The sequence below is a fragment of the Chenopodium quinoa genome, unplaced genomic scaffold (assembly GCF_001683475.1).
Source record: "Chenopodium quinoa cultivar QQ74 unplaced genomic scaffold, ASM168347v1, whole genome shotgun sequence".
Lineage (NCBI taxonomy): Eukaryota > Viridiplantae > Streptophyta > Magnoliopsida > Caryophyllales > Amaranthaceae > Chenopodium > Chenopodium quinoa.
The window spans coordinates 43,200-65,305 of NW_018744297.1; the positions used below are offsets into that span (position 1 = coordinate 43,200).

Sequence of the window (22,106 nt, forward strand, 5' to 3'; positions counted from 1 at the left end):
AAATATAAACCGTCAAAATACACATCAAATTTTATCTATCAATTTATTTTAAATTTTTGATCATTTAACAAGGAATTAAAGCTATTTATTTATACATACTTATGAAATATGAGTATAAAAATATTGTGTTAGGATTTTCACCTTCTAACAATGAATTTATGACAAATTTTAAAGGATCATTTGTATTTGTAGTTCTTTACTGCAATATTTTGTTATAATCATGCACCACACGGAACTAATCTAGTAGTCAATTGAAATAGAGTTAATTGAAATTAAATGACTTATGTAACACTTTTTTTATTTTTAAATTTGAATTTATTAATGTCTATTCTTTAAATTTTTTAAATAGATTTTTTTTTAATTTTTTTTTTTATTTTTTAAAAAAAGAGCATTTTGGAGGGAAAATTTTTCATAAAATCATGCCAAGTGTCACATTTGGTGATTACTTTAGTATTGCATCCATTTTTAAATACTTGCTCCACTTTCCTTTTGCGGCCGTTTTTAAATACTTGTTCTATTTCCTTATTTGGAAAGCTTTTATAATATTTCATTTCTCTCAACTAATGGGACCCGATTTATTACTTTTACATCCTCTCTCCTCCCATTTACCTTCCACTAACCCTACTATCTATATTTTATCACTTTTTGCAATTTCTCCTTAAAATCCGAGCATGGAGAAATGAAGCAAGTATTAAAAAATGGAGGGAGTATATAGTATAGATAGATTGATGATTGATTGATGAATATTTGGAGTTTCACGCTACTTTTTTTTTTTTTTTGAATAGAGGAGTTTCACGCTACTTGATATCAAATTAATCCAAAATAACACAATTTATTACATATTCAAAACTAATGACTAGATTTTCAATTTTTATACAAACAAATTATGAATGACAGCACAAACAGGCTTATAAGATTGTATAAGTTTTATTAATGATATTGCAAATAAAAGAACAGAAAACTCATAATATAGTAATTAATTAAGTAATTGAAGCTGTATAAAGCTCTAGGTTCACTGTCTAGGATAGTGTTTGGATCATGTTCAGGATTAAAATACTTAGACCTATCATTAGTGGGTCGTCTTTTCTGGCACTAATGTCTAATGTCGGTTATGTCTATCATTAATGGGTCGTCTTGTGATACTTACACCTTTTTTTTTTTTTTTTTTTTTTTGGGGGGGGGGAGCAAACTTATTTATTAAATAGCCAAAGCATCCATGATTTCAGAGTAATATTAGGTCCCAAATTTTTACCACAAGTCCACAATAATCATACAAAACCCATCGTGACAATTATAAGTATCCTGAAAACTTAACGTCTGTTCGTATTTAATGAAGTGAGTTGAACTGAACTGAACTGAACTAATTGGAGTTTTCACAAAACTGAACCGAACTAATCTGAACTGAGCACCCCTGAAATAAACAGGCCTTTAGTAATAAAAAAAAAAATAAACAAAATTTTCGATAATAAGAAAGAAGAACAAATATATATATATATATATATATATATATATATATATATATATATATATATATATATATATATCATACCATTGATCTATTTTGTTTTTACGTCTAGGAATAAAAATTTGAGCGCGCTTTCTGTGTAGGAGCTGAACACACTGTGATCAGGGTTACTTATTCATGGGTTACTCGATTGATAAGAGGTTACTTATTTAGACTCAATTGATCAGGGGTCACTCAATCGACCCTGTGTTATTTATTTATGGTAAATCATACATAAAACTATGTGTAAAAATTTAATTTTATAACACAACTTCCTTTCTTATTGTTTTGTTAATATTGTCGTGAAAACAAAATCTACTTGTTTTCTCTTAAAAAAAAATACTTGAAGTACAAAATAACTACTCTTACTTTGTTTTTTTTTGTTGTTTATATTTTCTGTTTGCACAAATTTAAATACAATATTATAATTAAAATATAATAAGTTAAATTAAAAAAAAATAGAAATTACATATTTAAAAAAAATCAAGAAGAATTTAGATAACTATGTTTTAAAATAGGAAATTTTGTAAAAAACTACCTATTATAGTCCAGAATTTGTGAGAAACTACCTATTAAAAAAAATGTTGTAATTAACTACCTAATTTTCAAAAATTGTTGTAATTTACTACCTTAGCCGAATTATGAAGGAGTTTGACCAAATTTTTCCGGCGTTAACTTGGTCACATGACCATCACGTGACACTTAATGACCCTTTTCTTTCACCAAGTGTCACTTGACCAAGTCAACGTCGGAGAATTTTGGTCAAACTCCTTCATAATCCGGCGTAAAGGTAGTAAATTACAACATTTTAAAAAAATTAGGTAGTCAATTACAACATTTTTTTTTAATAGGTAGTTTCTCGACTATAATAGGTAGTTTTTCACCAAATTTCCTTTAAAATATAGAAAAATTGTTAAATTTCATTTACTACCTCCATTAAATGTTATGTGCAACTTTGGGGTTTTAAAATATATATATATATATTGTTTTTTCACCATATACCTTTGAGTTTTTTGTTTATTTGTCATATACCCCTGAATTTTTTTGAATTTATCATATACCCCCGAATTTTCACAAAAATATACCATATGCCCTTGATGACTAGTGATTGCTATTTTCATCAGTTATTAGGGTTAATTATGATCTGAAATCAACCTAAATACATTCCACTACCCTCAAAACCACCCACATACATTCCTTTTTTCACCCCCAAACCACCAAAATTTCATTTTTCATCCTCAAAATCAATCATACGTATATGATTATGAAGATTTGGAATGGCTTCGGGGTTTGGAGAAAGGATATGAGTGGTTTCGGGGATGAGATAAGAGATCTAAGGTGGTTTTGATGCATTATTAATCAAATTCCATTCATCTTGTTGTCATTATATATGGTGAATTTTTGTAACAATTTAGGGGTGAATGATGAATTTGAAAAATTTGAAATGTACAAGGTGAATAAACAAAAAAAAATCAGAGGTATATAGTGAAAAAATAAATTTTTTATTTAATTTTTTTTATAATTTTTATTTTTACTTTGAAAAATTAGAAATTATCAAGATTTTATAAAGAACAAATGAAAAAAAAAATGAAGGCAATAGGTTTTTATTAAATTTGAACAGAAATCGCCGTAGTAGATTTTATGTAAACTATTTCTGGAAATAGAATTCTCCTGGTGGTATATCAAGGTGTCCAAAAGTTAATTGTTAGAATTACCCAAACGTCCTTTAGCTCTGCCTGGCAAAGGGATGTCTGAGGGCTCCGCTTGCACGTCTGAGAGCTCAACCTGCAAAACAAGGAAGGTTAACTGCCCCGGGGGTGTGACCCGGAAAAGCTCCTCCGATGCTTAAGTCAGCAACAATATTCTCTAGAGAGAGAAAGTAGAGAGATAATTAGGAAAAAGTTATCATCATTCATGATTGGAGTGCTATTTATAGTTATACTTTCAGGTGGCACAAGTTGTACTTGATTGGACAGATTAAGGATAAATCTGTACTTTGCAATAATTAATGATGGCTGAATCATAAAGGGGTATTTTTGTAATTTTAGGTCACTGGGCTTAGAAGTTAGACAATGAACTTGGCCCAAACATAAACTAATTATTAGTAAAATTAACTTGTGGTCTAAGGTACGAGTTGAACGAGTAACTTGTCCAATTTGCCGATCAAGGTTCAATTTATATTATAGTCACAAGCCGCCTACTGCCTTCAATAATTTGGCCTAATTGTTCGCACTAAACCATGGAGACAACACTAATCTAACCTTCAGTATTTTATTTATGGACAACTCTTATAATAATACTATAATAACTTAGAACAAAATTAAAACAATAATTCCTAAAAGTTTTTATCAATTTTGTCTGACTTTATATATACATAATATCTATCAAATATATTATTGTATTAATTCAACCCTTGTCATTAATTAAATTAATATCAGTACATGTTAGCAGGCCATGAAAGTTGTACCTGGCCCTTACCCCCGATACAAGTTGTCTTCTTGTGTAAGAACGGTCGTAAGTGTAACCGGATTTTCTCTCTTGTAACTATTAATTACCTGACTTTTTAACTATTACATGAGGTAACCTTAGAATTTTAAATCTCATTAAATTGGATGGAATACACAACAGTAATGTTAATTAATTTCATTATTTTTAAACTAAAATGGTACAAATGAAAAGAATGATTTGATGTTTAATTTGAATGGATGATGCGGGATGGTAAATGTTATGGTAAATTTTCAAATTGTAAATGCATTAAAATTTTAGGTTGGGTTCAATTTTAGAAACTATGTGAATTGAAAATAAAGTTTGTTAGATGTTGCCTTTCTTCATCGTATTCCGTCTTGAAATTGAGGATATAGAAAATAAGAAGAAGAGAGATATATATTGCGTGCTTAGACCCCCCATTATTGAGAAAGAGATCAGATCGAGAGTGAGTTCAACTAACGGTATTGAATTGTTGCAGAGGAAACAAAGTAAAACAATTAACGATGTTTGCTTTACCTTCCAATTTAATGATATTTTGCAAGTTTAAGGTTACTTCTAAAAGTAGTGACAAAGTTAAAGAGTTGCATAAAAAAAAAATCACATAAAACAAAAGGTTACATGCTATATATTTTCCCTAACAAAATATACATTAGTGTTGTATTTATGTAAGTTGAACCATGATTAATAAAAGAGTTGTCATTATTTGTTGTCATGGTATCATCTTTGATCAACCCATATGAGCTAACGTGCAATTTCTTGTATTTGATATTGCATGTAAATTCATGTTTGCAATAATTTATTTGATTAGTTTTTTAAAAATATATCAAAGTCGTTTTCATGTGAGAAGATGCCATAAATTGAAGTATAAAACGCGAACATTCTTCCTGCAACATTCAAAACAACATTCCTAGAAGTACATCTTCTAAATCAATTTTATCCTAACGAAGTAACTTAGATAATACAACATGGCAGACCACAAATTGTCCTCAATCTTTCTTGTTTTCGCCACCATATTTGCCATGGCAAATGCTCAAGGCTTGAAGCTTGATTATTACAAGACTTCATGCCCCGAAGCCGAGGAAATTGTTGAAAGAATCACTAAGCAATACGTTAGTCATGTTCCTAACTTTGCTGCTGGTTTGATTAGAATGAACTTTCACGATTGCGCCGTTAGGGTATGTCTCTTTTTATTTCTTAACTCGTCTTAAAATATAAATATCTGTTACAGAGTATTTTTCTCTATTTATAAATTTGATCGGATTTCAAATATATAAAAATAAATGTACAAATTAAAGTAACAATTAGGTGGTCCAAATTAGTTCTTTCAATCTATTAAAATCACATGTTGTTCATGATTGCAATTTTGTTTCTTATAACCACCAATAATTAGCTTATCATGTTTGCGTTGACTTTTAGATGATCATGTTGCCAAGTACATATTTAGTCAAATGAACGTGCAGTAATTGATGGTATTGATCCTTTCTTTAATTTGTAGGGCTGTGATGCTTCTGTACTAATCAATCCAACGTCTTCCAACAACAAAACAGAGAAGACAGCCATTCCTAACACAACACTCCGAGGTTTTGAGATCATTGATGCAATTAAGTCCGCTCTAGAAAAGAAGTGCCCTGGTGTTGTTTCTTGTGCTGATATCTTAGCTTTGGCATCCCGAGATGCTATTACCACGGTAATAATCCAAATTTTAACATAAACCTATCATAGTTTTATTCTTATTTATAAAATGTAAAATAAATTTCATATGTGAGTCAAGACTATGCAATCAATTTACTTTGTTGTATTACTAAAACATAGTTATTTATTTTCTTACAGATAAACGGTCCATGGTGGGAGGTTCCAACAGGTCGAAGGGATGGGAAAGTATCATTGGAATCAGAGGCCAATGCACTTATTCCATCACCATTTTCTGACGTTACTACTCTTAAACAAAACTTTGCAGCTTTAGGTCTTTCTGCTAAGGATTTGGTGGTTTTATCAGGTAATATTAACATACATTGTAGCAAATATATATATATATATATATATATATATATATATATATATATATATATATATATAAGGAAAGTATTATACATAGCCCTTAAGACTACATATAAGCATTAAAAACACTCTAAAAAATTGTTTACATGTATAAAATCATGACAAAAACAAACTAATTACGCTGATCTACATTTGTTTTTGTCATAAATTCCTAATTTTATACAATTTCAAGAGAGTTTTTAACGCTTGTATGTACTCCCTCTGTCTCTTTATTAGATCGGAGTCCCCTTTCTCATTTTTCACGGGAATTGAGGTTTTTGGTAAATTCCTTAAACAAGTACCAAAATACATTACTTGCATTAAATAACTACCGAGAGAAAAAGAAAGAGAGAGAGAGAGAGAGAGAGAGAGAGAGAGAGAGAGAGAGAGAGAGAGAGAGAGAGAGAGAGAGAGAGAGAGAGAGAGAGAGAGTAAATAGTGTGTCATAAATGACGAGAACATTTGACACAAAAAAAGATAGAGGATTCTAATAAAGAGATAGAGGTTAAAATTGTAAAAAATCACTTACTAAAAATGAACAGATTCTTATAATGAAACTTTAATATTGATTTGCCAAAAAAAAATAGAGGACTCTAATAAAGAGATAGAGGATTAGAGGGAGTATAATATTACCCAAAAAATAAAAATAAAATGACATTATTAGTTTATTACCATCTAAAAAGTCAATGCAGTTTGTGGCTCTCATATCATACACAGGTTGACACACACAAGCAGTCAAGCACACATTTACACAAAAGTTCTACTCCGTACAAGCATTTAGGTTTTGCAAAAACACAATTTTGTACATTGTATTAAAAAATTTCCCTTACATTTTTTATAGGTGCTCACACCATTGGAGTTGGTCACTGCTTCATCATCCGTAGTCGTTTGTACAATTTCACCGGAAAAGGTGACACCGATCCCACACTATCACCACATTACGCCGACTGGTTGAAAACTAGGTGTCTTCCTATTGCAAGTGATTCAACATCTTTTGTGTTTATGGATCGAATTACCCCTAAGGTCTTCGACGAAAAGTACTACACTATGGTAACCCAAAATAGGGGGCTCTTCGTGTCGGATGCCACACTTATGACCGATCAAGAAACTAAAAGTTACATCGAGACCCAAGTTAAGACCAAGGGATCAACTTTTGCTGATGATTTCGCGGTGTCTATGACCAAAATGATCAATATTGGTGTGCTTACTGGAAGCCAAGGTGAAATCAGGAAGACTTGTGGTGCAGTTAATCAATAGATTAAAAAATTCAATCTATTTGTTAAGGCTATTTCATTATATTCGTTACATTAAGTTTTTTTTTTTTTTTTTTATTTTAATTCTCTCATTGCATCATGTCTAGGACCAGAGAAATTGGCTTCACAAATTTTTTGAATTTGAACTTGTAGCTTATTATTAATGTTCAAATGAATAAATTTTCAAAGTGAATGATTTTAAATAAAATTTTGAGTGTATCAAACTTCAATTACTTATTCAAGAATAAGTTTTTATGATAAGGTGAGGCACAAAGACCATTTAGAAGAAAAGCCCACACATAAGCCTAAGAGAGATTTCATTTAAAAATCATATGACAACATAAGGAGTAGCTCACTTAAGTTATAAATAATTGTTCATTGTTTAATTATTCCATGTGGGACAACAACTAACACTTGCAACCTAACAATCTCCCCCTCAAGTGTGAGTTCGAAATACTCCCCCTTAAGCGGAAACTATATATGCACCCAAACCCTTAAAGCACTCCGGGTGCGAGAGGCGGCCTAACAAAACCATTGGGTTTGATACCATTGTTAGGAAGAGACGGCCCAACTGAACCATCAGGTTTGATACCATTGTTAAGAATCAAGGGAGAGACAAGGGGGAGGGAAAACCCCACCCATAAGTCCAAGTAAGGTTACATTCTAAAATAATATGATAATAGAAGGAGTAGCTCACTTATGTTATAAACTAATTATTCTTTTTTTTTTTTTTTAATTTTTCCATGTGAGACAACAAGTCACACTTGCAACCTAACAAGTAGATAAAAACAAGTGGGCGTAAATTTTCTTTACTTAACTAATGATTTTTATTTTCACAAATTCTTATATGCTGGTGGTGAGTCTAGCCATTATAAAGGTTATTTCTTTAGTATTATAGGGGCTACTCAATCAGTATTATAAGGGTTACTCGATTAGTATTACTGTGGTTACTCGGTTAGTATTGTACTTATTAATTACTTCGGTCTTTTACAAACGGTCACATGGTGTGACAAGTCGTACACAAGATGCATTGCTTTGGTTTTTTTATTTATTCAATCAAATTTTTAATTTTTAAAATTAAACCAGTTTATAACTGTAGGGAATATTTCAAGCATCCCACACTTGAGCCCCACTGTGATCATACACTTAAGTATGGTGGCGTCAAAAGGGAAGAAAGCTAGAGCAAAAGAGTTGCCAATAAGTTTTAGGAACATGTAAACTGTTCACAGGGTGAAGGTTAGATCCCTTCACGATCCTAGAGATCGTTAACTCCATAGTGGTCCTGAATCATGACTGGATATTCGGGGATGAAGGTACAAATCCAATCTAAAAGAGATTGAACCTGTCCGAAATATGCCTCTACTTTATTCTTCTCATATTCATGTGCGCTTTCTAACTAACATACAATCATTATATTAACCCTAAACCTGTTTAATCTATGTTTGTTGAATATCAATGCACAAATAAATGTATTATTGGCGATCACTTGAATTAAAATCATATTAGCCTAAATAAAATTATTAATTATCTTATAAGCGTAATTTCAATTACAAATTTCCCTTAAACCTGCAAGAGAGGGCGTGATCAAGAAATAACAATAATATATCAAGCAACATAATAATTATTGATACAACAAATCATCATCATCAAAATAATATTAATCTCATCAAAGAATTAATATTAGCAAGATCCTAGGCATGATACTAACAAGATTAATAACAAATCCTAGCATGTCACTAAACAATAAAGATCAAAGCTTTAGCCTTAACATGATACTAACATGATAGAAGAAATAGGAAGCAACCTAAACATGATACTAGGTTTTAATAAATAACATGCTAACATGATACTAGGAATTAGAATAACCTAAACATGCTTTTTAAAGAAATATAACAATGAAATTACTCACTTTGTTGCCTCATATTTCTTTCTATCAAAACAATACACACGTTAGTAACTTTAATAAAAATATTAAATAATATATCTAATCAAATAATTGAAATAAGATTTGGGACAAAACCCTCAGTATCAACCTTTCACATCTAGGGTGAAAGCAACTTCGAGCTTGGCTAGGTGTGTCTAAGTCTCGTGATGGACGAATGATGTTTTTGAAAAGGTAAGGCTTAGAAAGAGGGAAAAAGAATAATTTTCTAGCTTTGAGAGAAAGAATAGAAAGATGATTGTTGATGATTAAAAACAGGGAAATATGACCCTATGTATAGAGAAAAACGACCGAAAACAATTAGAAAAGAGTTAAAATTTGGACCGGAATAAATTCCTTTTGACGTGGCAAGATAAAAAGTATCGCGGCGCGATAAAAATAGTTTTTTGTAGAGTTTGTTTTTAATCATATATTTTGATCTAGAAGTCGAAATAAGTCATATAATATGTTGTCGGAAAGCTAAGCTCTTGAACTCTACTTTCCAACCCAATTAGAATCAGATTAAAATATTTTGAAGAATAAAAGATATGGACGAAATAGTATGGAATGATGTTAGTTTTGGATAGAGTTTCGTATTTCTTTCATATCTTTTTCGTTATAGCTCAGAATTAATATTATAATATATCATTATAGAGATACTTTCAAGGGCTATCCAACCATCTATGATTTAAATTAAAATTATGAGGCACAAAAATAATATCTTATCACCTTTCAAGGTCTTTTATTTTGAATAGAATTAGGACTTTCAAAAAGAGGATTCAATTTCAAATTCTTTAATCGTATCTTTTCAAAAAGGATAATTAGGATCTTTTAGAAACTTATAGAAGCTGCTAATTAATCCTAATTGGTTTAGAAATATAATTAAGATTAATGGACCCTCCACATGTCATTGGGTTGCACATCAAACTCGTTTAGACCTAGTTTAGTATTTTGACCGTAACTTCCTCGTTATAACTCGGAATTAGGCTTATAATATATCGTTGGAAAGGTCTTTTCAAACCCTATCCAAATACACTATTATTGGACCCTAATTATAGAATATACTAAACTGGATTAAACTTTTTTCATATATAGGATACGAAATGAATGATTTTCGAAAATAGAAATGAATTATTTTTATTTAAACATTTTAGACAACTGAAGAATTCACGAGACTCTTTCAAATTTCACCTCGCTTGATATCAATGACGTGAAATGTACTTATCACTAAGCTTGGTTTTTCGGGAGACATAATCAGATGTCTACAATAATGCTATTTGTAATTTTTAAAATTACACAAGTTAAATTTGTTTTGAATGGATCCCATTAAAAGTCCTAGTCTTGATGGTATTCAGCCTCTCTTTTACCAACAGTTTTGGGAAGACATTGGGGTGGCCATTCATGAGTTTGTTGTATAAATCTTCTCAGCCTCCCTTATCCCTGATAATGTTAACCATTCTTACATTTCCCTTATTCCAAAGAAATATCATCCTACTTCCATGTCTGAGTTTAGACCTATCTATAGGCCTTTGCAATACTATCTATCAGCTTGTCACAAAAATCATTTCTTCTAGGCGTGTTGCATCGTGTTATAAGTCCTTTCCAATCCAGTTTTATTAAGAACATGTGCATGGGTGATAATATCATTCTTATTAAAGAAGTTGCTCATCAGTTTCATAAAAGCAAAAAAGGTAAAAATTTGATGGCTTTAAAGTTAGATCTTGCTAAAGCTTATGACTATCTGGAATGGTCTTTCATTTCAGATACTCTTTCTTGCTTTGGTTTTCCCCTTTCTGTAATTAAGCTGAGGTATGCATTGTGTCTCTTCCATTCAAATTTCTATTCTTTGGGATGGAGAGATTACGGACAACTTTAAGCCTTTAAGAGGGATAAGACAAGGAGATCCCCTTTCCTCTTATCCTTTTGTCTTATGCATGGAAAGACTATCTCTTTTGATTGAGAATAGTGTGAGGAAATGTAATTGGAAGCCTCTCAAAATTTTTAAAAACTACAATCTTTCTCACTTATTCTATGTTGATGATGTTTTTCTATTTGGTATAGCCAATGTTCAAAACTTAAGTAATATAATGAGCATTCTTAATGCGAGTTTGGTGTTTTTTTTCTTGTTTAAAGGTCAATGATCTCAAATCTAGTATTATTTTTCCCAGTAAAATGGATTATAATATTAGGCATCAGCTTGCTATATTATGCAATTTCAAGTCTAGTTTCTCTTTTAGGAAATACTTGGGGATTACCCTTAGTTCAAATAAGCTGAAAAAAGGGGATTATTGACTTATAACATGATATAGCCCAATCATGTTCATAAAAATTATATACTCAAGAACGTTATTTGTGTCCAAATTAAAACTAACACCGAGTATTGATAAAAATCTACCGTTCACTTTGAAGGTTGAACCAAACATTAGTTTGATAAGGAACAACTGCAACTTTGCAAGAGGAATCTTAATTCATTTGGTTGACATGGGAAATAAATTTACATAGAAAGTTGTATTTCATGGGAATTATTTTCCAAATGAATTTCCTAGAAATTTCTGTAAGTTTGGTTGTGCAATGGAAAATTGGAATTCTCATGAATATTATTGAATGAACAAGGAGGGGCTAGGTAATTTACGTCCTACATTTTGTGGGAAGTAGAAATTCCCGTAAATTCCAACTTTTCCCATTTTTGTTTTTTTGTGTCAACCAATCAACTACCTAAATTACAAAATCCCATGAATTTTAACTTTCCTCATTTTATTTTGTCAGCCAAACAACAAGACTTCTAAATAGGTAGAAGAAATCAGGATCACCCTTTTCCTTTGATCCTTTCTCTATATATGTATCCTTTTTGGTACATTCTAGTTACTTTGAGCAAACACTAACCACTCTTTTATTTTGAAACCGAGAGAGTATTTACGTTATTACATGTAAAAATTAACTTAGCCTGTAGTTGTACATGTAACAATATAACAAGCTTGTCTAGGGTGGCGATTAAGATCAATTATATATTATAGTCCGAAGCCATCAGCCGCCCTTAATAATTTGGGATAGTTGTTTCGCTCCTAACCAAAATGCATGAGAGCACTAATTTAACTTCATACTATTAATGACAAACTATATCTATACAATAATATATCATTAGAAAAAACAATAATATTTTAAAAAAAATTGCCTTTGTTTGATTATATACATAATACATGTAAGACAGTAAGATAATATCAATCGAATAAATAATCATAACAATTATGTTTAGTCATTTACGGATTATTTTTAGAGTTGTTGTATTTAAGTTAAACAATCATCAATCATCATCATAATACGTTGTAATTATAACATCTTCTGTCCATATGATATAACATGCATTAATTTAATGCATTTGATATTTTGTATGTAAATGCGTGTTTTCTAATTTGGTTTTGAGATTGTACAATATTAATTTATCTCATGTGAAAATATGCCATAAATTTTAGTATATAATGCAACCATTCTACGTACAAATTTATATCATACAAACTAAATAATCCTAGAAAAATATACTCTTAGAGAAGTAAGCTTACTTAAGCTAAGATATATAGTTCAGTATGACAAACCTCAGGTTGCTCGCAATCTTTCTCATTTTTTCCATAGCGAATGCACAAGGCTTGAAGCTTGGGTTTTACGAGTCTTCGTGTCCTGAGGCCGAAGAAATTGTTCATAGGATGACTAAGCAATATGTTAGTCATGTTCACAACTTTGCTGCTGGTTTGATTAGAATGAACTTCCACGACTGTGCTGTTAGGGTATGCCTTTTTTATTCTTTTTTTTTTTGTTGCATACTTCCTCCGTTTCTATTTAGTTGACGCGTTTGATTTAGGCACATATATTAAGGAGAGGAGAGAGAGTGAGAGAATGAGAAAACAAGTAGGGTAACTTGTAAATGTAAGGTAAAAAAGTTACCCTAAAAGAATACGTGTCAACTAAAAAAAAATTTCCTAAAAAGGAATAAGTGTCAACTAAAAAGAAACGGAGGTAGTATATGTCAACCGAATTCTTTAAATCTTAAGTAAGAAATTATACTTTAAATAATCTACTACTGTTAGTAGTCATAAGTATTATTAGAAGTAATCTAACTTGGTTGATTAGAATGGAGTGTGTATTATTTGACAATTATGACTCTTTATTTACACTAAAAAAATAAACAAAAGAACTAACTAGCTTGTACGTACCTAAGGTGTTTATTAATTATTATATTATATTTAGTACCAACGAACTAAATTATAATTTGTATATTTTTAGTTTTGTACAGTACATACATTATAACAATATACATGGTGGTTAGTTCCTCATACAAGCTGTTATTTTTGTTTGATGTTTGAATTGAATTATTATCGTATAGTCATTAGTCAAGTGACTCAATTACGTCAATATCTTATTCAAACTCAATCAATAATATTCTTTAATGGTAATGTTACACAAATGTAGTAATTAATTAATGGCTTTGATCACTTGTTTGCAGGGTTGTGATGCTTCTGTACTCGTAGATCCATCTGCTTCTAACAACCAAACAGAGAAGACAGCCATTCCCAACGAAACGCTACGAGGGTTTGAAGTTATAGATGCAATCAAATCCGCTCTAGAAAAGAAATGTCCCGGTGTTGTTTCTTGTGCTGATATTTTAGCTTTGGCTTCTCGAGATGCAAGTACAACGGTATAGTTACAATCAAACTTTGAAAGCACCAGCTGCTAAGAGAGATTATTATGTTAATACAGAGTAATTATATACTTTCTGATAACTAAACAAATTACTATCTTTTTATACTGGCGCAGATAAGCGGACCATGGTGGGAGGTTCCAACCGGTCGAAGGGATGGGATAGTATCATTGGCTTCGGAAGCCAATGCTCTTATACCATCACCATTTTCTAATGTTACTACCCTTAAACAAAATTTTGCAGCTTTGGGTCTTACTGCTAAAGATTTGGTTGTGTTATCAGGTAATTTAATAAAGTAAAATTACATTATTGTCCGTTATACATGTTTATATATACACACGTTGTTGCATAAAAGTGAAAGTGTCTATTATCTACGAACGAGCAGGTTTTGTATGGATCTGATTTACAATAAATTATTCAAGATCCAAAATTTAATACTCTCAAATAATATAATCAGTATGGATCTGATTTACAATAAATTATTCAAGATCCAAAATTTAATACTCTCAAATAATAGGGAAAATCCCTATTTCTCATGGTGAGAAATGAAATTTGTTTCTCATGGGGCATTTTCGTGAATAAATCAACAACTTTTTCATTATTGTAGGCTCCACAATTGAATAAAGTTGTTGATTTATTTACGAAAATGGCATGTGAGAAACAAAATTTGTTTCTCACAATGAGAAATTGGGGCATCCTCCAAATAATATAATCACATTGACATAATCACTTTTTTAATGAAATAGTTATCTTGTTATAAATCATATTTTGAATGACAGAATCATATTTTAAACCATATTAGTGAAATGATATACTACCTCCGTTAACAGTTATTTGCAACATTTACTAAAAACGGGTGCTAACTATTATTTGCAACATTCCCAAATCTTTCCATTTTTAGAAACTTTTTTTAAATGAAATTACAAAAACACCCTTACTTAAAACTTTATAACATCAATTACATACTCAAACCTTAATTGATTAAAAACTAATCTAATCTAATTAAGCTTATTTTATCTTTCAATAATCATCAATCCATATTCATCAATTCATCATCTTCCCCATTATCTTTTTCTCTCTCCCTCCATCATCTTCTTCCTCTTCCTCCTCTCCATAATCTAATATCTCCATCTTTATCCTCTTCAACATTAACTTTCTCTCTCCTCATTCAACCACTTTTCATGAATGGAATAAGAAACACACTCAATTAAGATCTGGGATAATGGTCTTGGTTTTGCGGGTTCGGGATCTGAATTTGTGGGTTGTGGGTTAGTTCTTCTGGGTCTTGGTCGAGGGTGTCGCTGATTTTGGTGGTTTGTGGGGGTGATTTTTTTGGTTGGGTTCGCTGAGTTCGTGGGGTTGATTTTGGTGGTAGTCGAAGTGTTTCGGTGGTTCTTCGTTTATTTTGGTGGTTCGTGGGGGTGGTTTTAATTTGGTGGTTTGTCAAAGGGAAGTAGTCAGGGTGGTTTTTGGTGAGTCGTTAAAGGGTTTCGGTGGCGGTATAGTAGTTTTGATGGGTCGTCGGTGGTTTTCTTGGGTTTGTGGTCGGAATCCGGTGGTTTCGGTGGTGGTTTTGGGTTTCGGTGGCTTTGGTGGTTCTGGTGGTTGGTGGTTTTGGGTTTGGTGGTTCTGGGTTTTTGGTTAATTGTGTGTTTTTTTTTTGGGTAGTAGTAGGATTAATACTTAAGGCCTTAAGCACATACCCTTGTTTTTTAATAATCATACTTAAAAACTTTTGCCTAGGAGTCCGCGCATGTTCTTTTCGTTGCAAATAACTGTTAACGGAGGTAGTAATTATCTTTTGAATAATATAATTATTTTTTGAATGATTTAACTATTATTTGATACTTTTTTTTTTAAATGAGAAATTCAATGTTTGAATGATACATTTTCATTATAATCAGTTTCTAGATGATATAATCATTTTTGTAAGGATATAATCACATTTCGTATGATATATTATTAAATAGTTGGCTGCACAATAAGTTATCGTGCATCGGATCTATTTTAAATTTTACCTTTACGAAATTTAACTAACAAGTGGATGTTAAATTATTTGTTACGTACTTTTATATTAAAAACTTGTCCCTTAAATAATTTTACGTAGGTGCTCATACTATTGGAGTTGGTCACTGCTTCATCATCCGAAATCGTTTGTACAATTTCACTGGCAATGGAGACACCGATCCTTCAATATCCCCAAAGTATGCCGAATGGTTGAAAACTAGATGCCCGCCCACTCCAAGCGACATGAAATCATTTGTGTTTATGGATCGAATTACCCCTAAGGTCTTCGACGAAAAATACTTCACTATGGTAACCGAAAAGAGGGGGCTCTTTACATCAGACGCCACTCTTATGGATGATCAAGAAACTAGAACTTATATAGAGACCCAAGTTAAGACCGCCGGATCAACTTTTGCTAAAGATTTCGCCGAATCTATGACTAAAATGATCAATATTGGTGTACTCACAGGAAGCCAAGGTGAAATCAGGAAAACTTGTGGTTCAATTAATCTATAAATTGGTTACTTGTATTTTTAATGATGTTTTCATGCATTGCACAACAACATCAGAGCTTTAATCTTATTGGCGAGGTCAGCTACAAGAATCGAGAATTTTTCTTTACTTGTACTGGTCAACTATGATCCTCTTACTCCATTATTTGTTTTGTGGGTAGAGTTGTTCGTTCCTTTGAAAGATTATTTAATTTCTTGTATGTTTTGAATTTTTTTTTAATAAATTGTACTTGTTATGTTTCGTAGAGCTGTTATTCTTTTGATTTGTACTTGTAACATGTTTGAATAAGAAAAATTAATAGCTCCACAAGGTTATATGTTGAAAGAAAATTTGTCATAAAGGTTACATAGTCGACATTGTGAGAAAGTTTCTAATATATAAACGTGTTATGTGTATCCCATTTAAATTGTAAGGAGAGTTCTTTGACCGAATTTCAACAATTGACTATATTTTTCGATCATTTACCCTTTATTTGAATCATATTCAAATTAAAAAAAATTTATTTTTTCTTTAAAATAAACGACAATTTAAAAAAGATTATAATCCAAAAAGGGCATGTTGATTTTCTTGATATTGATAACTGAGTTATTAAACAATTATATTACCACTAACTAGTGGATAATTCTAAAAAATCTGTTTATAAATACATACTAATCTACACCAATGTTACAAATCATTTCATACGTAACAACCCACTTCTAGCTTTTTGGGAAATTATCAATGATACCCTTCAGGTTCTGAGTTTTATCAATGATACATATCATTAAACTTTCATTATCAGCGATTCTCCTATAATTTAGCCATAATGCTATAGTGATCATAATGTTAAACAAACGTTAAGTACCCTCAATATGACAGGGTTAATGGGCTGACTTGAGTTGACAAAAATGTCCCCCACTCATTAATACCCCCCCCCCCAAAGCACAACCAACACCATTTAATACAAAAACAAATTTGATCGTTCATCTCCTTCAGCATTTCCCCTGTTCTTCTTCTTCTGAGTAACCCTAATTGACGCTTGAGTGAAACTAGATCCTTGAAGATTTAGCGGTCTTTGTAATTCTAAAGCTTAGTGCTTACTTCTCTTGTGAATTTTGGTGATTTTGGTTTAAATTGTTAGGTTTAAGGTGGTGTATACATCTTTGTGTAATTCATTTGATTTTGTGTGGTAATTTGCAAGTGTTATTGTATTTTAATATGAACTATGCTCAATTAACATATGATCATGCTATCTTGCTAAAATATATTTTTAATCTTTTCAGATATTAAAATACATTTGAGTGTGGAATTGTGTTTGTGATTGCATGAAATAATGTTACTTCTAATTTTGCAAAGTAATGTGATGTTTTGGAGTGCTTATTTTCAAGTGTTGTTCGATTTAGCTATGAATTATGCTAAATTAACATATAATTATGTTATCATGCTAAATTTTTAATCTTTTCATATATTAAAGTACAATTGAGTGTGAAATTGTATTTGTGTTTGCATGAATAAGTGTTGTTACTTGTGATTTTGCAAAGTAATGTGATGTTTTAGTGTGGTTAAATTAAGTGATTTTATACTGATTTTGCATAATGAATGATAAGGTTTTGTTTTGATTTAAGTATAAGGTGCATAAAATTTATATTGAAGTGGACCTTGATCAAGATAACTTAATTGATCTAGTGTCTGAGTTTAGAAGAAACAAATTAGTTGCTGAAAGAGCTAACCAAGCACTACTTGAAGAACCTCCACTTGTTAATGAACCACAACGTGATGAACTTCCACTTGTTAATTAATGAACCACAACTTGATTAACCACCACTTGAAAATGTACAAGCTTCCAGCCCTTTTGAAGCTGCTCCTTCTGTTATTCCTACAAACCCTTCAAATTATGGAAGGAGCATGCTAAAACCTAGGAGAATATTAAGACTTACATACCAATCAGAATCTCAACCAACAATTCTTGTATCTCCTGTTAACTCTTCATTAGAAGACTCTGACCCTAGGATTATAAACTATGACCCGGATGCTCATTTCACTGAAATAGAAGACCTGTATGAACTGAACAGTGCTAACCAGTCTGCAGAAGAGTACAGAAGAGGTCAAAAGGAGTTTGAGAAGTATATGGACAAGGATGAGGGTAAGGGTCAAGATAAGGCTGAGGGAGAAGAAGTATTTGGTTCTTCTGGTACTACCGAAAAGGGAAGAGGGAAAACGGGTAAGGCAAAGGGAAAGGGTAAGGGTAAGGCAAAGCTCATAATTTCTAGTGGTGAAAAGTTACCCCCATCTCTCATTTCACCACACACTGTTTTCAAGACACTAGCTGTTAGGTTTTTCACCGGCACAGACTATTACCAAGCAACCCACTATCCTTCTTTCAACTAGACCAAACACAAAAGGTCCAAATCCAGCTACTAACCCCACCCATTTTAGTAGAAAAATTCCTAAGAGTATTGCTATTAGGAAGGGCATTTGTACTGCTGCTAAGGCTAGAGTCCCTAATAAGCCAAATGAGGTTGGGGAAAGCAGTAAACCAACTGTTAGGAGGAGAGTCCCTTTTGATATTGAAGATGATGGTGGGGGTGAGTGTAATACCCTAAAATTTTCTATTTTAAGTTTCGAGGACGAAACTTGTTTTAAGGAGGGTATATTGTAATACCCGAATATTTTATGATTTTATATTGTATATTTTATAAAAAAAAATAGTTATTTTTATTTATTAAATAATTAACCTAATTTCATATTTTAATTTTAGAGTTCGGAAAGGTTTAAAACCCTATTTTAATTTAAATATGACTCTTTATTAATTTTTAAGCGTATATAAACTATTTAACCCTAATAAAGTTTACTGGTTGTTTATTAAAAAAAAAAGGGTCTTATTCATTCACGCTCTTTGTCAGTTTTCCTATTCTTCTAGGCGTGGGTTTTTATGAGGTCGACAAAGAATGTAAATTATTCATTAATTCATCCTTCTTAATTCTCTTTAAAAACAATAATATTGTAGTTACTAAGCCTGTTGCCGTCTTTTTTCTTTTTATTGGAGTTGGTTGGATGATTTTGTATATTCTTTCATCCAAATTATTTTCCATCATCATGTGAATTCAAGATTTTTCGACCAAACCAGTAGAGCAACCATGCTTGTGTATATGTACTTTTGTGTTTTTGAAGCTAAGGTAATCACACGACCGTAATTAATTTTTTTATTTGTTTGATTATAAATTGTTAGTATTAATTGTACTCCGTATTGTTTAGTGTAAATTTTATGATTTATGAATTATATATGATCATGATTTATATACATGATTAGTGTGTGGTATAATATGATTCTAATTGCCGTATTATTTTGTGATATTGATTGATTGTGTTATTTTTCTAGGGTTTTAATGTTGTTGTTATATGGACTATTGTTTTGAGGTTTTAGGGTTGTTAATGCAAAGTATAATTTTTGGGTTGTGATTTATTTATTTTTGGGTGCTAGTATTATTTCCCAAAGAATTGAGATGTTTTTTTTGAATTGAATTGTTATGTTATTTGGGAACATGTGCCATTGTTGAGATTGTTTATGAATAATTATTTGATCAAGTATGAGATCAAAAGGTTGAGAAATTATTGTTTTGTTCTTGGTTTGAGGCTCAGCGTTATATACCTTAGTCCTTGGCATGTTGGTAATGAGATAATGATCATGAGTTAAGAATGAGGTACAATCTTTATTTATATATTTTTGTTCTATGGTCCCCTACATTGGGAATTGGCTCGTATGTGGTCTGGTTCAAGGTGTTTTCTGATTATTGATAGCTAGTATTCAATTTTTTATACTTGTTGGTTTGTTATTCGAATTACCCATGTCCAAGGCTAGTTATAAAACAAATAGCGTGGCATTTATGGGACAGATGAGTTAAGTAAAGGTTTGTATTATTATTTGAGGTTGAGTTGATAAAGGTTATTTTCAGAGTACAATGTGTAATGTAGTTCTAAACTACATTCTTTAAGTGAGCTATTAATGTTGATTATCCTATTATACTCTGTATTATGATATGTGATGATTACTCAGCTTCTTGCTGACGTGTGTGTATTGTTTTGTTGTGCTACTTGTGTTTGTAGCCATGTCTTTTTCTTATGATGGCCCTGCGATGATCTATTTTGGAATTTGTCCTTAATGGTGAGCAGCCAAGTTTGTCTAAACAGGTTGATCAAGTGGTCGTAGCTAAAGGAGCTCAAGTGTTTCGATTTGTTTATTATAACGAGTTTATGTAAAGTTGTATAAATAACTCACTTAGTTTATTAGGTTGTAATTATTGGGATTTTGTAAGCCTGAACACTTGATAGGTTGTTGAGTGTGGCGGTAATACGTACCTCCGATTTAGGTGTATGCTTCCGCAGTTTTACTTAAAGGTTGTTTATTTTTCTTTTATTTGTTGTTTATTATTAATAGTAAATCGGGAGTGTTACAGTGAGACTAGTGACTCCAGTGAAATCAGTAGTGATGATGAGGATTTCACTAACAATGGTGGAGAGTTTGATGATGTGAATGAATATTTTGATGGTGAAGTCATCCCTGAAGGTGATGTACCACAAGATGAGAGGGAAGAGGTAGGTTAGGTTCCCCACATAGAAGACAATTGGGAGCAGGGTTTCTGGTCCGGGTTTATAGATGATGATGATGATGATGGTAACTACTTCAAACAACTGTATGGGATGGTGAAATGTATGAAGATGTGAAGTTTGGTAAGATTGTAATTAGACGCTGGATGCCTTTCATAGACAAGGCTCATTGAAGGGAAACTTTGAAAGATTATGCAGTCCAAGAAGGGTTTGCTTTAAATGTTGTTGCTGCAGACAATACTAGATACGCTGTGACATGTAATGCTGATGTTGTGAGTGGAGATTGCATGCTAGTAGGTTAGTTGATGGTAAGACATGGGCAATAATGAAAATATGGCCGTATGTGCATAACTGTAGGAGTTTGGAAAACATGTAACCCTATTTTCATTGTGAAATGGGCTGATCCAAAAGTGATGGAAGATATAAGGGCTGCTTTAGACATTCCAGACAAAGCTTTGAATGAATTTCTCTTTTAAAGATTTGGGATTTATATGAAACAATCTTCATTGTACAGGCTTAAGAGGTATGTCACTCAAGAGCTGTTTGGTGGGCATGATGAGTCCTACTCCCTGATGCCAAGGTATGCCGACATGATTTGCCACACCAATCCTGAGTCAAAGGCATTTGTAGCTTGGGTGTTGAGTGAGATCATTCCTAGGATCAACTTGTTCACTAGTATCTTCATTAGTTTTGCTGGACAATGGAAGGGTTTTCTAGCAGGGTGCAGGCCATTGATTGATGTTGATGGGGCACATCTAAAAGTAAATTATGGTGGTATTTTGTTGTCTTCATTTGCATTAGATGACAACAATGAGATTTACCCAATAGCATATGCTATTGTGAGTGTTGAAGACAAAGAAAGTTGGTCTTACTTCTTGTGGCATCTTCATAATATAGTCAAGCAGTCTAACAGGAAACATTGGACAATTACATTTGACAGACAAAAGGTATACATATCTTACCCATTTTGACTTACCTTGAATGTACATCTGATGTTAGTACCTAACTCACATTACTTGCACCAACAGGGAGTTGATTTAATTTTGACAGAAGTGTGGCCTGATGCAAAGAGGAGATGCTGCTATAGACACTTGAGCAGGAACTATAAAA

At 31.8% G+C, this 22,106-nt stretch overlaps 2 protein-coding genes across 2 annotated transcripts; both read left to right on the top strand.

Annotated features, from left to right (window-relative positions):
* The first annotated feature begins 4,876 nt into the window (after positions 1 to 4,876).
* Positions 4,877 to 7,477, top strand: LOC110695391 (peroxidase 27-like). Its single transcript, XM_021872628.1, has 4 exons — positions 4,877 to 5,166; positions 5,487 to 5,678; positions 5,822 to 5,987; positions 6,870 to 7,477. The coding sequence occupies exons 1-4, from the start codon at positions 4,957 to 4,959 to the stop codon at positions 7,283 to 7,285; spliced, it is 984 nt and encodes a 327-aa protein (XP_021728320.1). The 5' UTR covers positions 4,877 to 4,956; the 3' UTR covers positions 7,286 to 7,477.
* Positions 7,478 to 12,688: 5,211 nt separating this feature from the next.
* On the top strand, positions 12,689 to 16,818 carry LOC110695392 (peroxidase 27-like). The gene is made up of 4 exons (XM_021872629.1): positions 12,689 to 12,981; positions 13,698 to 13,889; positions 14,009 to 14,174; positions 16,000 to 16,818. The coding sequence occupies exons 1-4, from the start codon at positions 12,784 to 12,786 to the stop codon at positions 16,413 to 16,415; spliced, it is 972 nt and encodes a 323-aa protein (XP_021728321.1). The 5' UTR covers positions 12,689 to 12,783; the 3' UTR covers positions 16,416 to 16,818.
* The last annotated feature ends 5,288 nt before the right edge of the window (positions 16,819 to 22,106 follow it).

What these genes read in the sequence shown, in the direction of transcription:
- LOC110695391 (XM_021872628.1), top strand. Translation starts at nt 4,957, where the DNA reads ATGGCAGACCACAAATTGTCCTCAATCTTTCTTGTTTTCGCCACCATA. An exon ending in TTCACGATTGCGCCGTTAGG is followed by an intron (nt 5,167 to 5,486) that starts GTATGTCTCTTT and finishes TTTAATTTGTAG; the next exon opens with GGCTGTGATGCTTCTGTACT. An exon ending in CCCGAGATGCTATTACCACG is followed by an intron (nt 5,679 to 5,821) that starts GTAATAATCCAA and finishes ATTTTCTTACAG; the next exon opens with ATAAACGGTCCATGGTGGGA.
- LOC110695392 (XM_021872629.1), top strand. Translation starts at nt 12,784, where the DNA reads ATGACAAACCTCAGGTTGCTCGCAATCTTTCTCATTTTTTCCATAGCG. An exon ending in TCCACGACTGTGCTGTTAGG is followed by an intron (nt 12,982 to 13,697) that starts GTATGCCTTTTT and finishes ACTTGTTTGCAG; the next exon opens with GGTTGTGATGCTTCTGTACT. An exon ending in CTCGAGATGCAAGTACAACG is followed by an intron (nt 13,890 to 14,008) that starts GTATAGTTACAA and finishes ATACTGGCGCAG; the next exon opens with ATAAGCGGACCATGGTGGGA.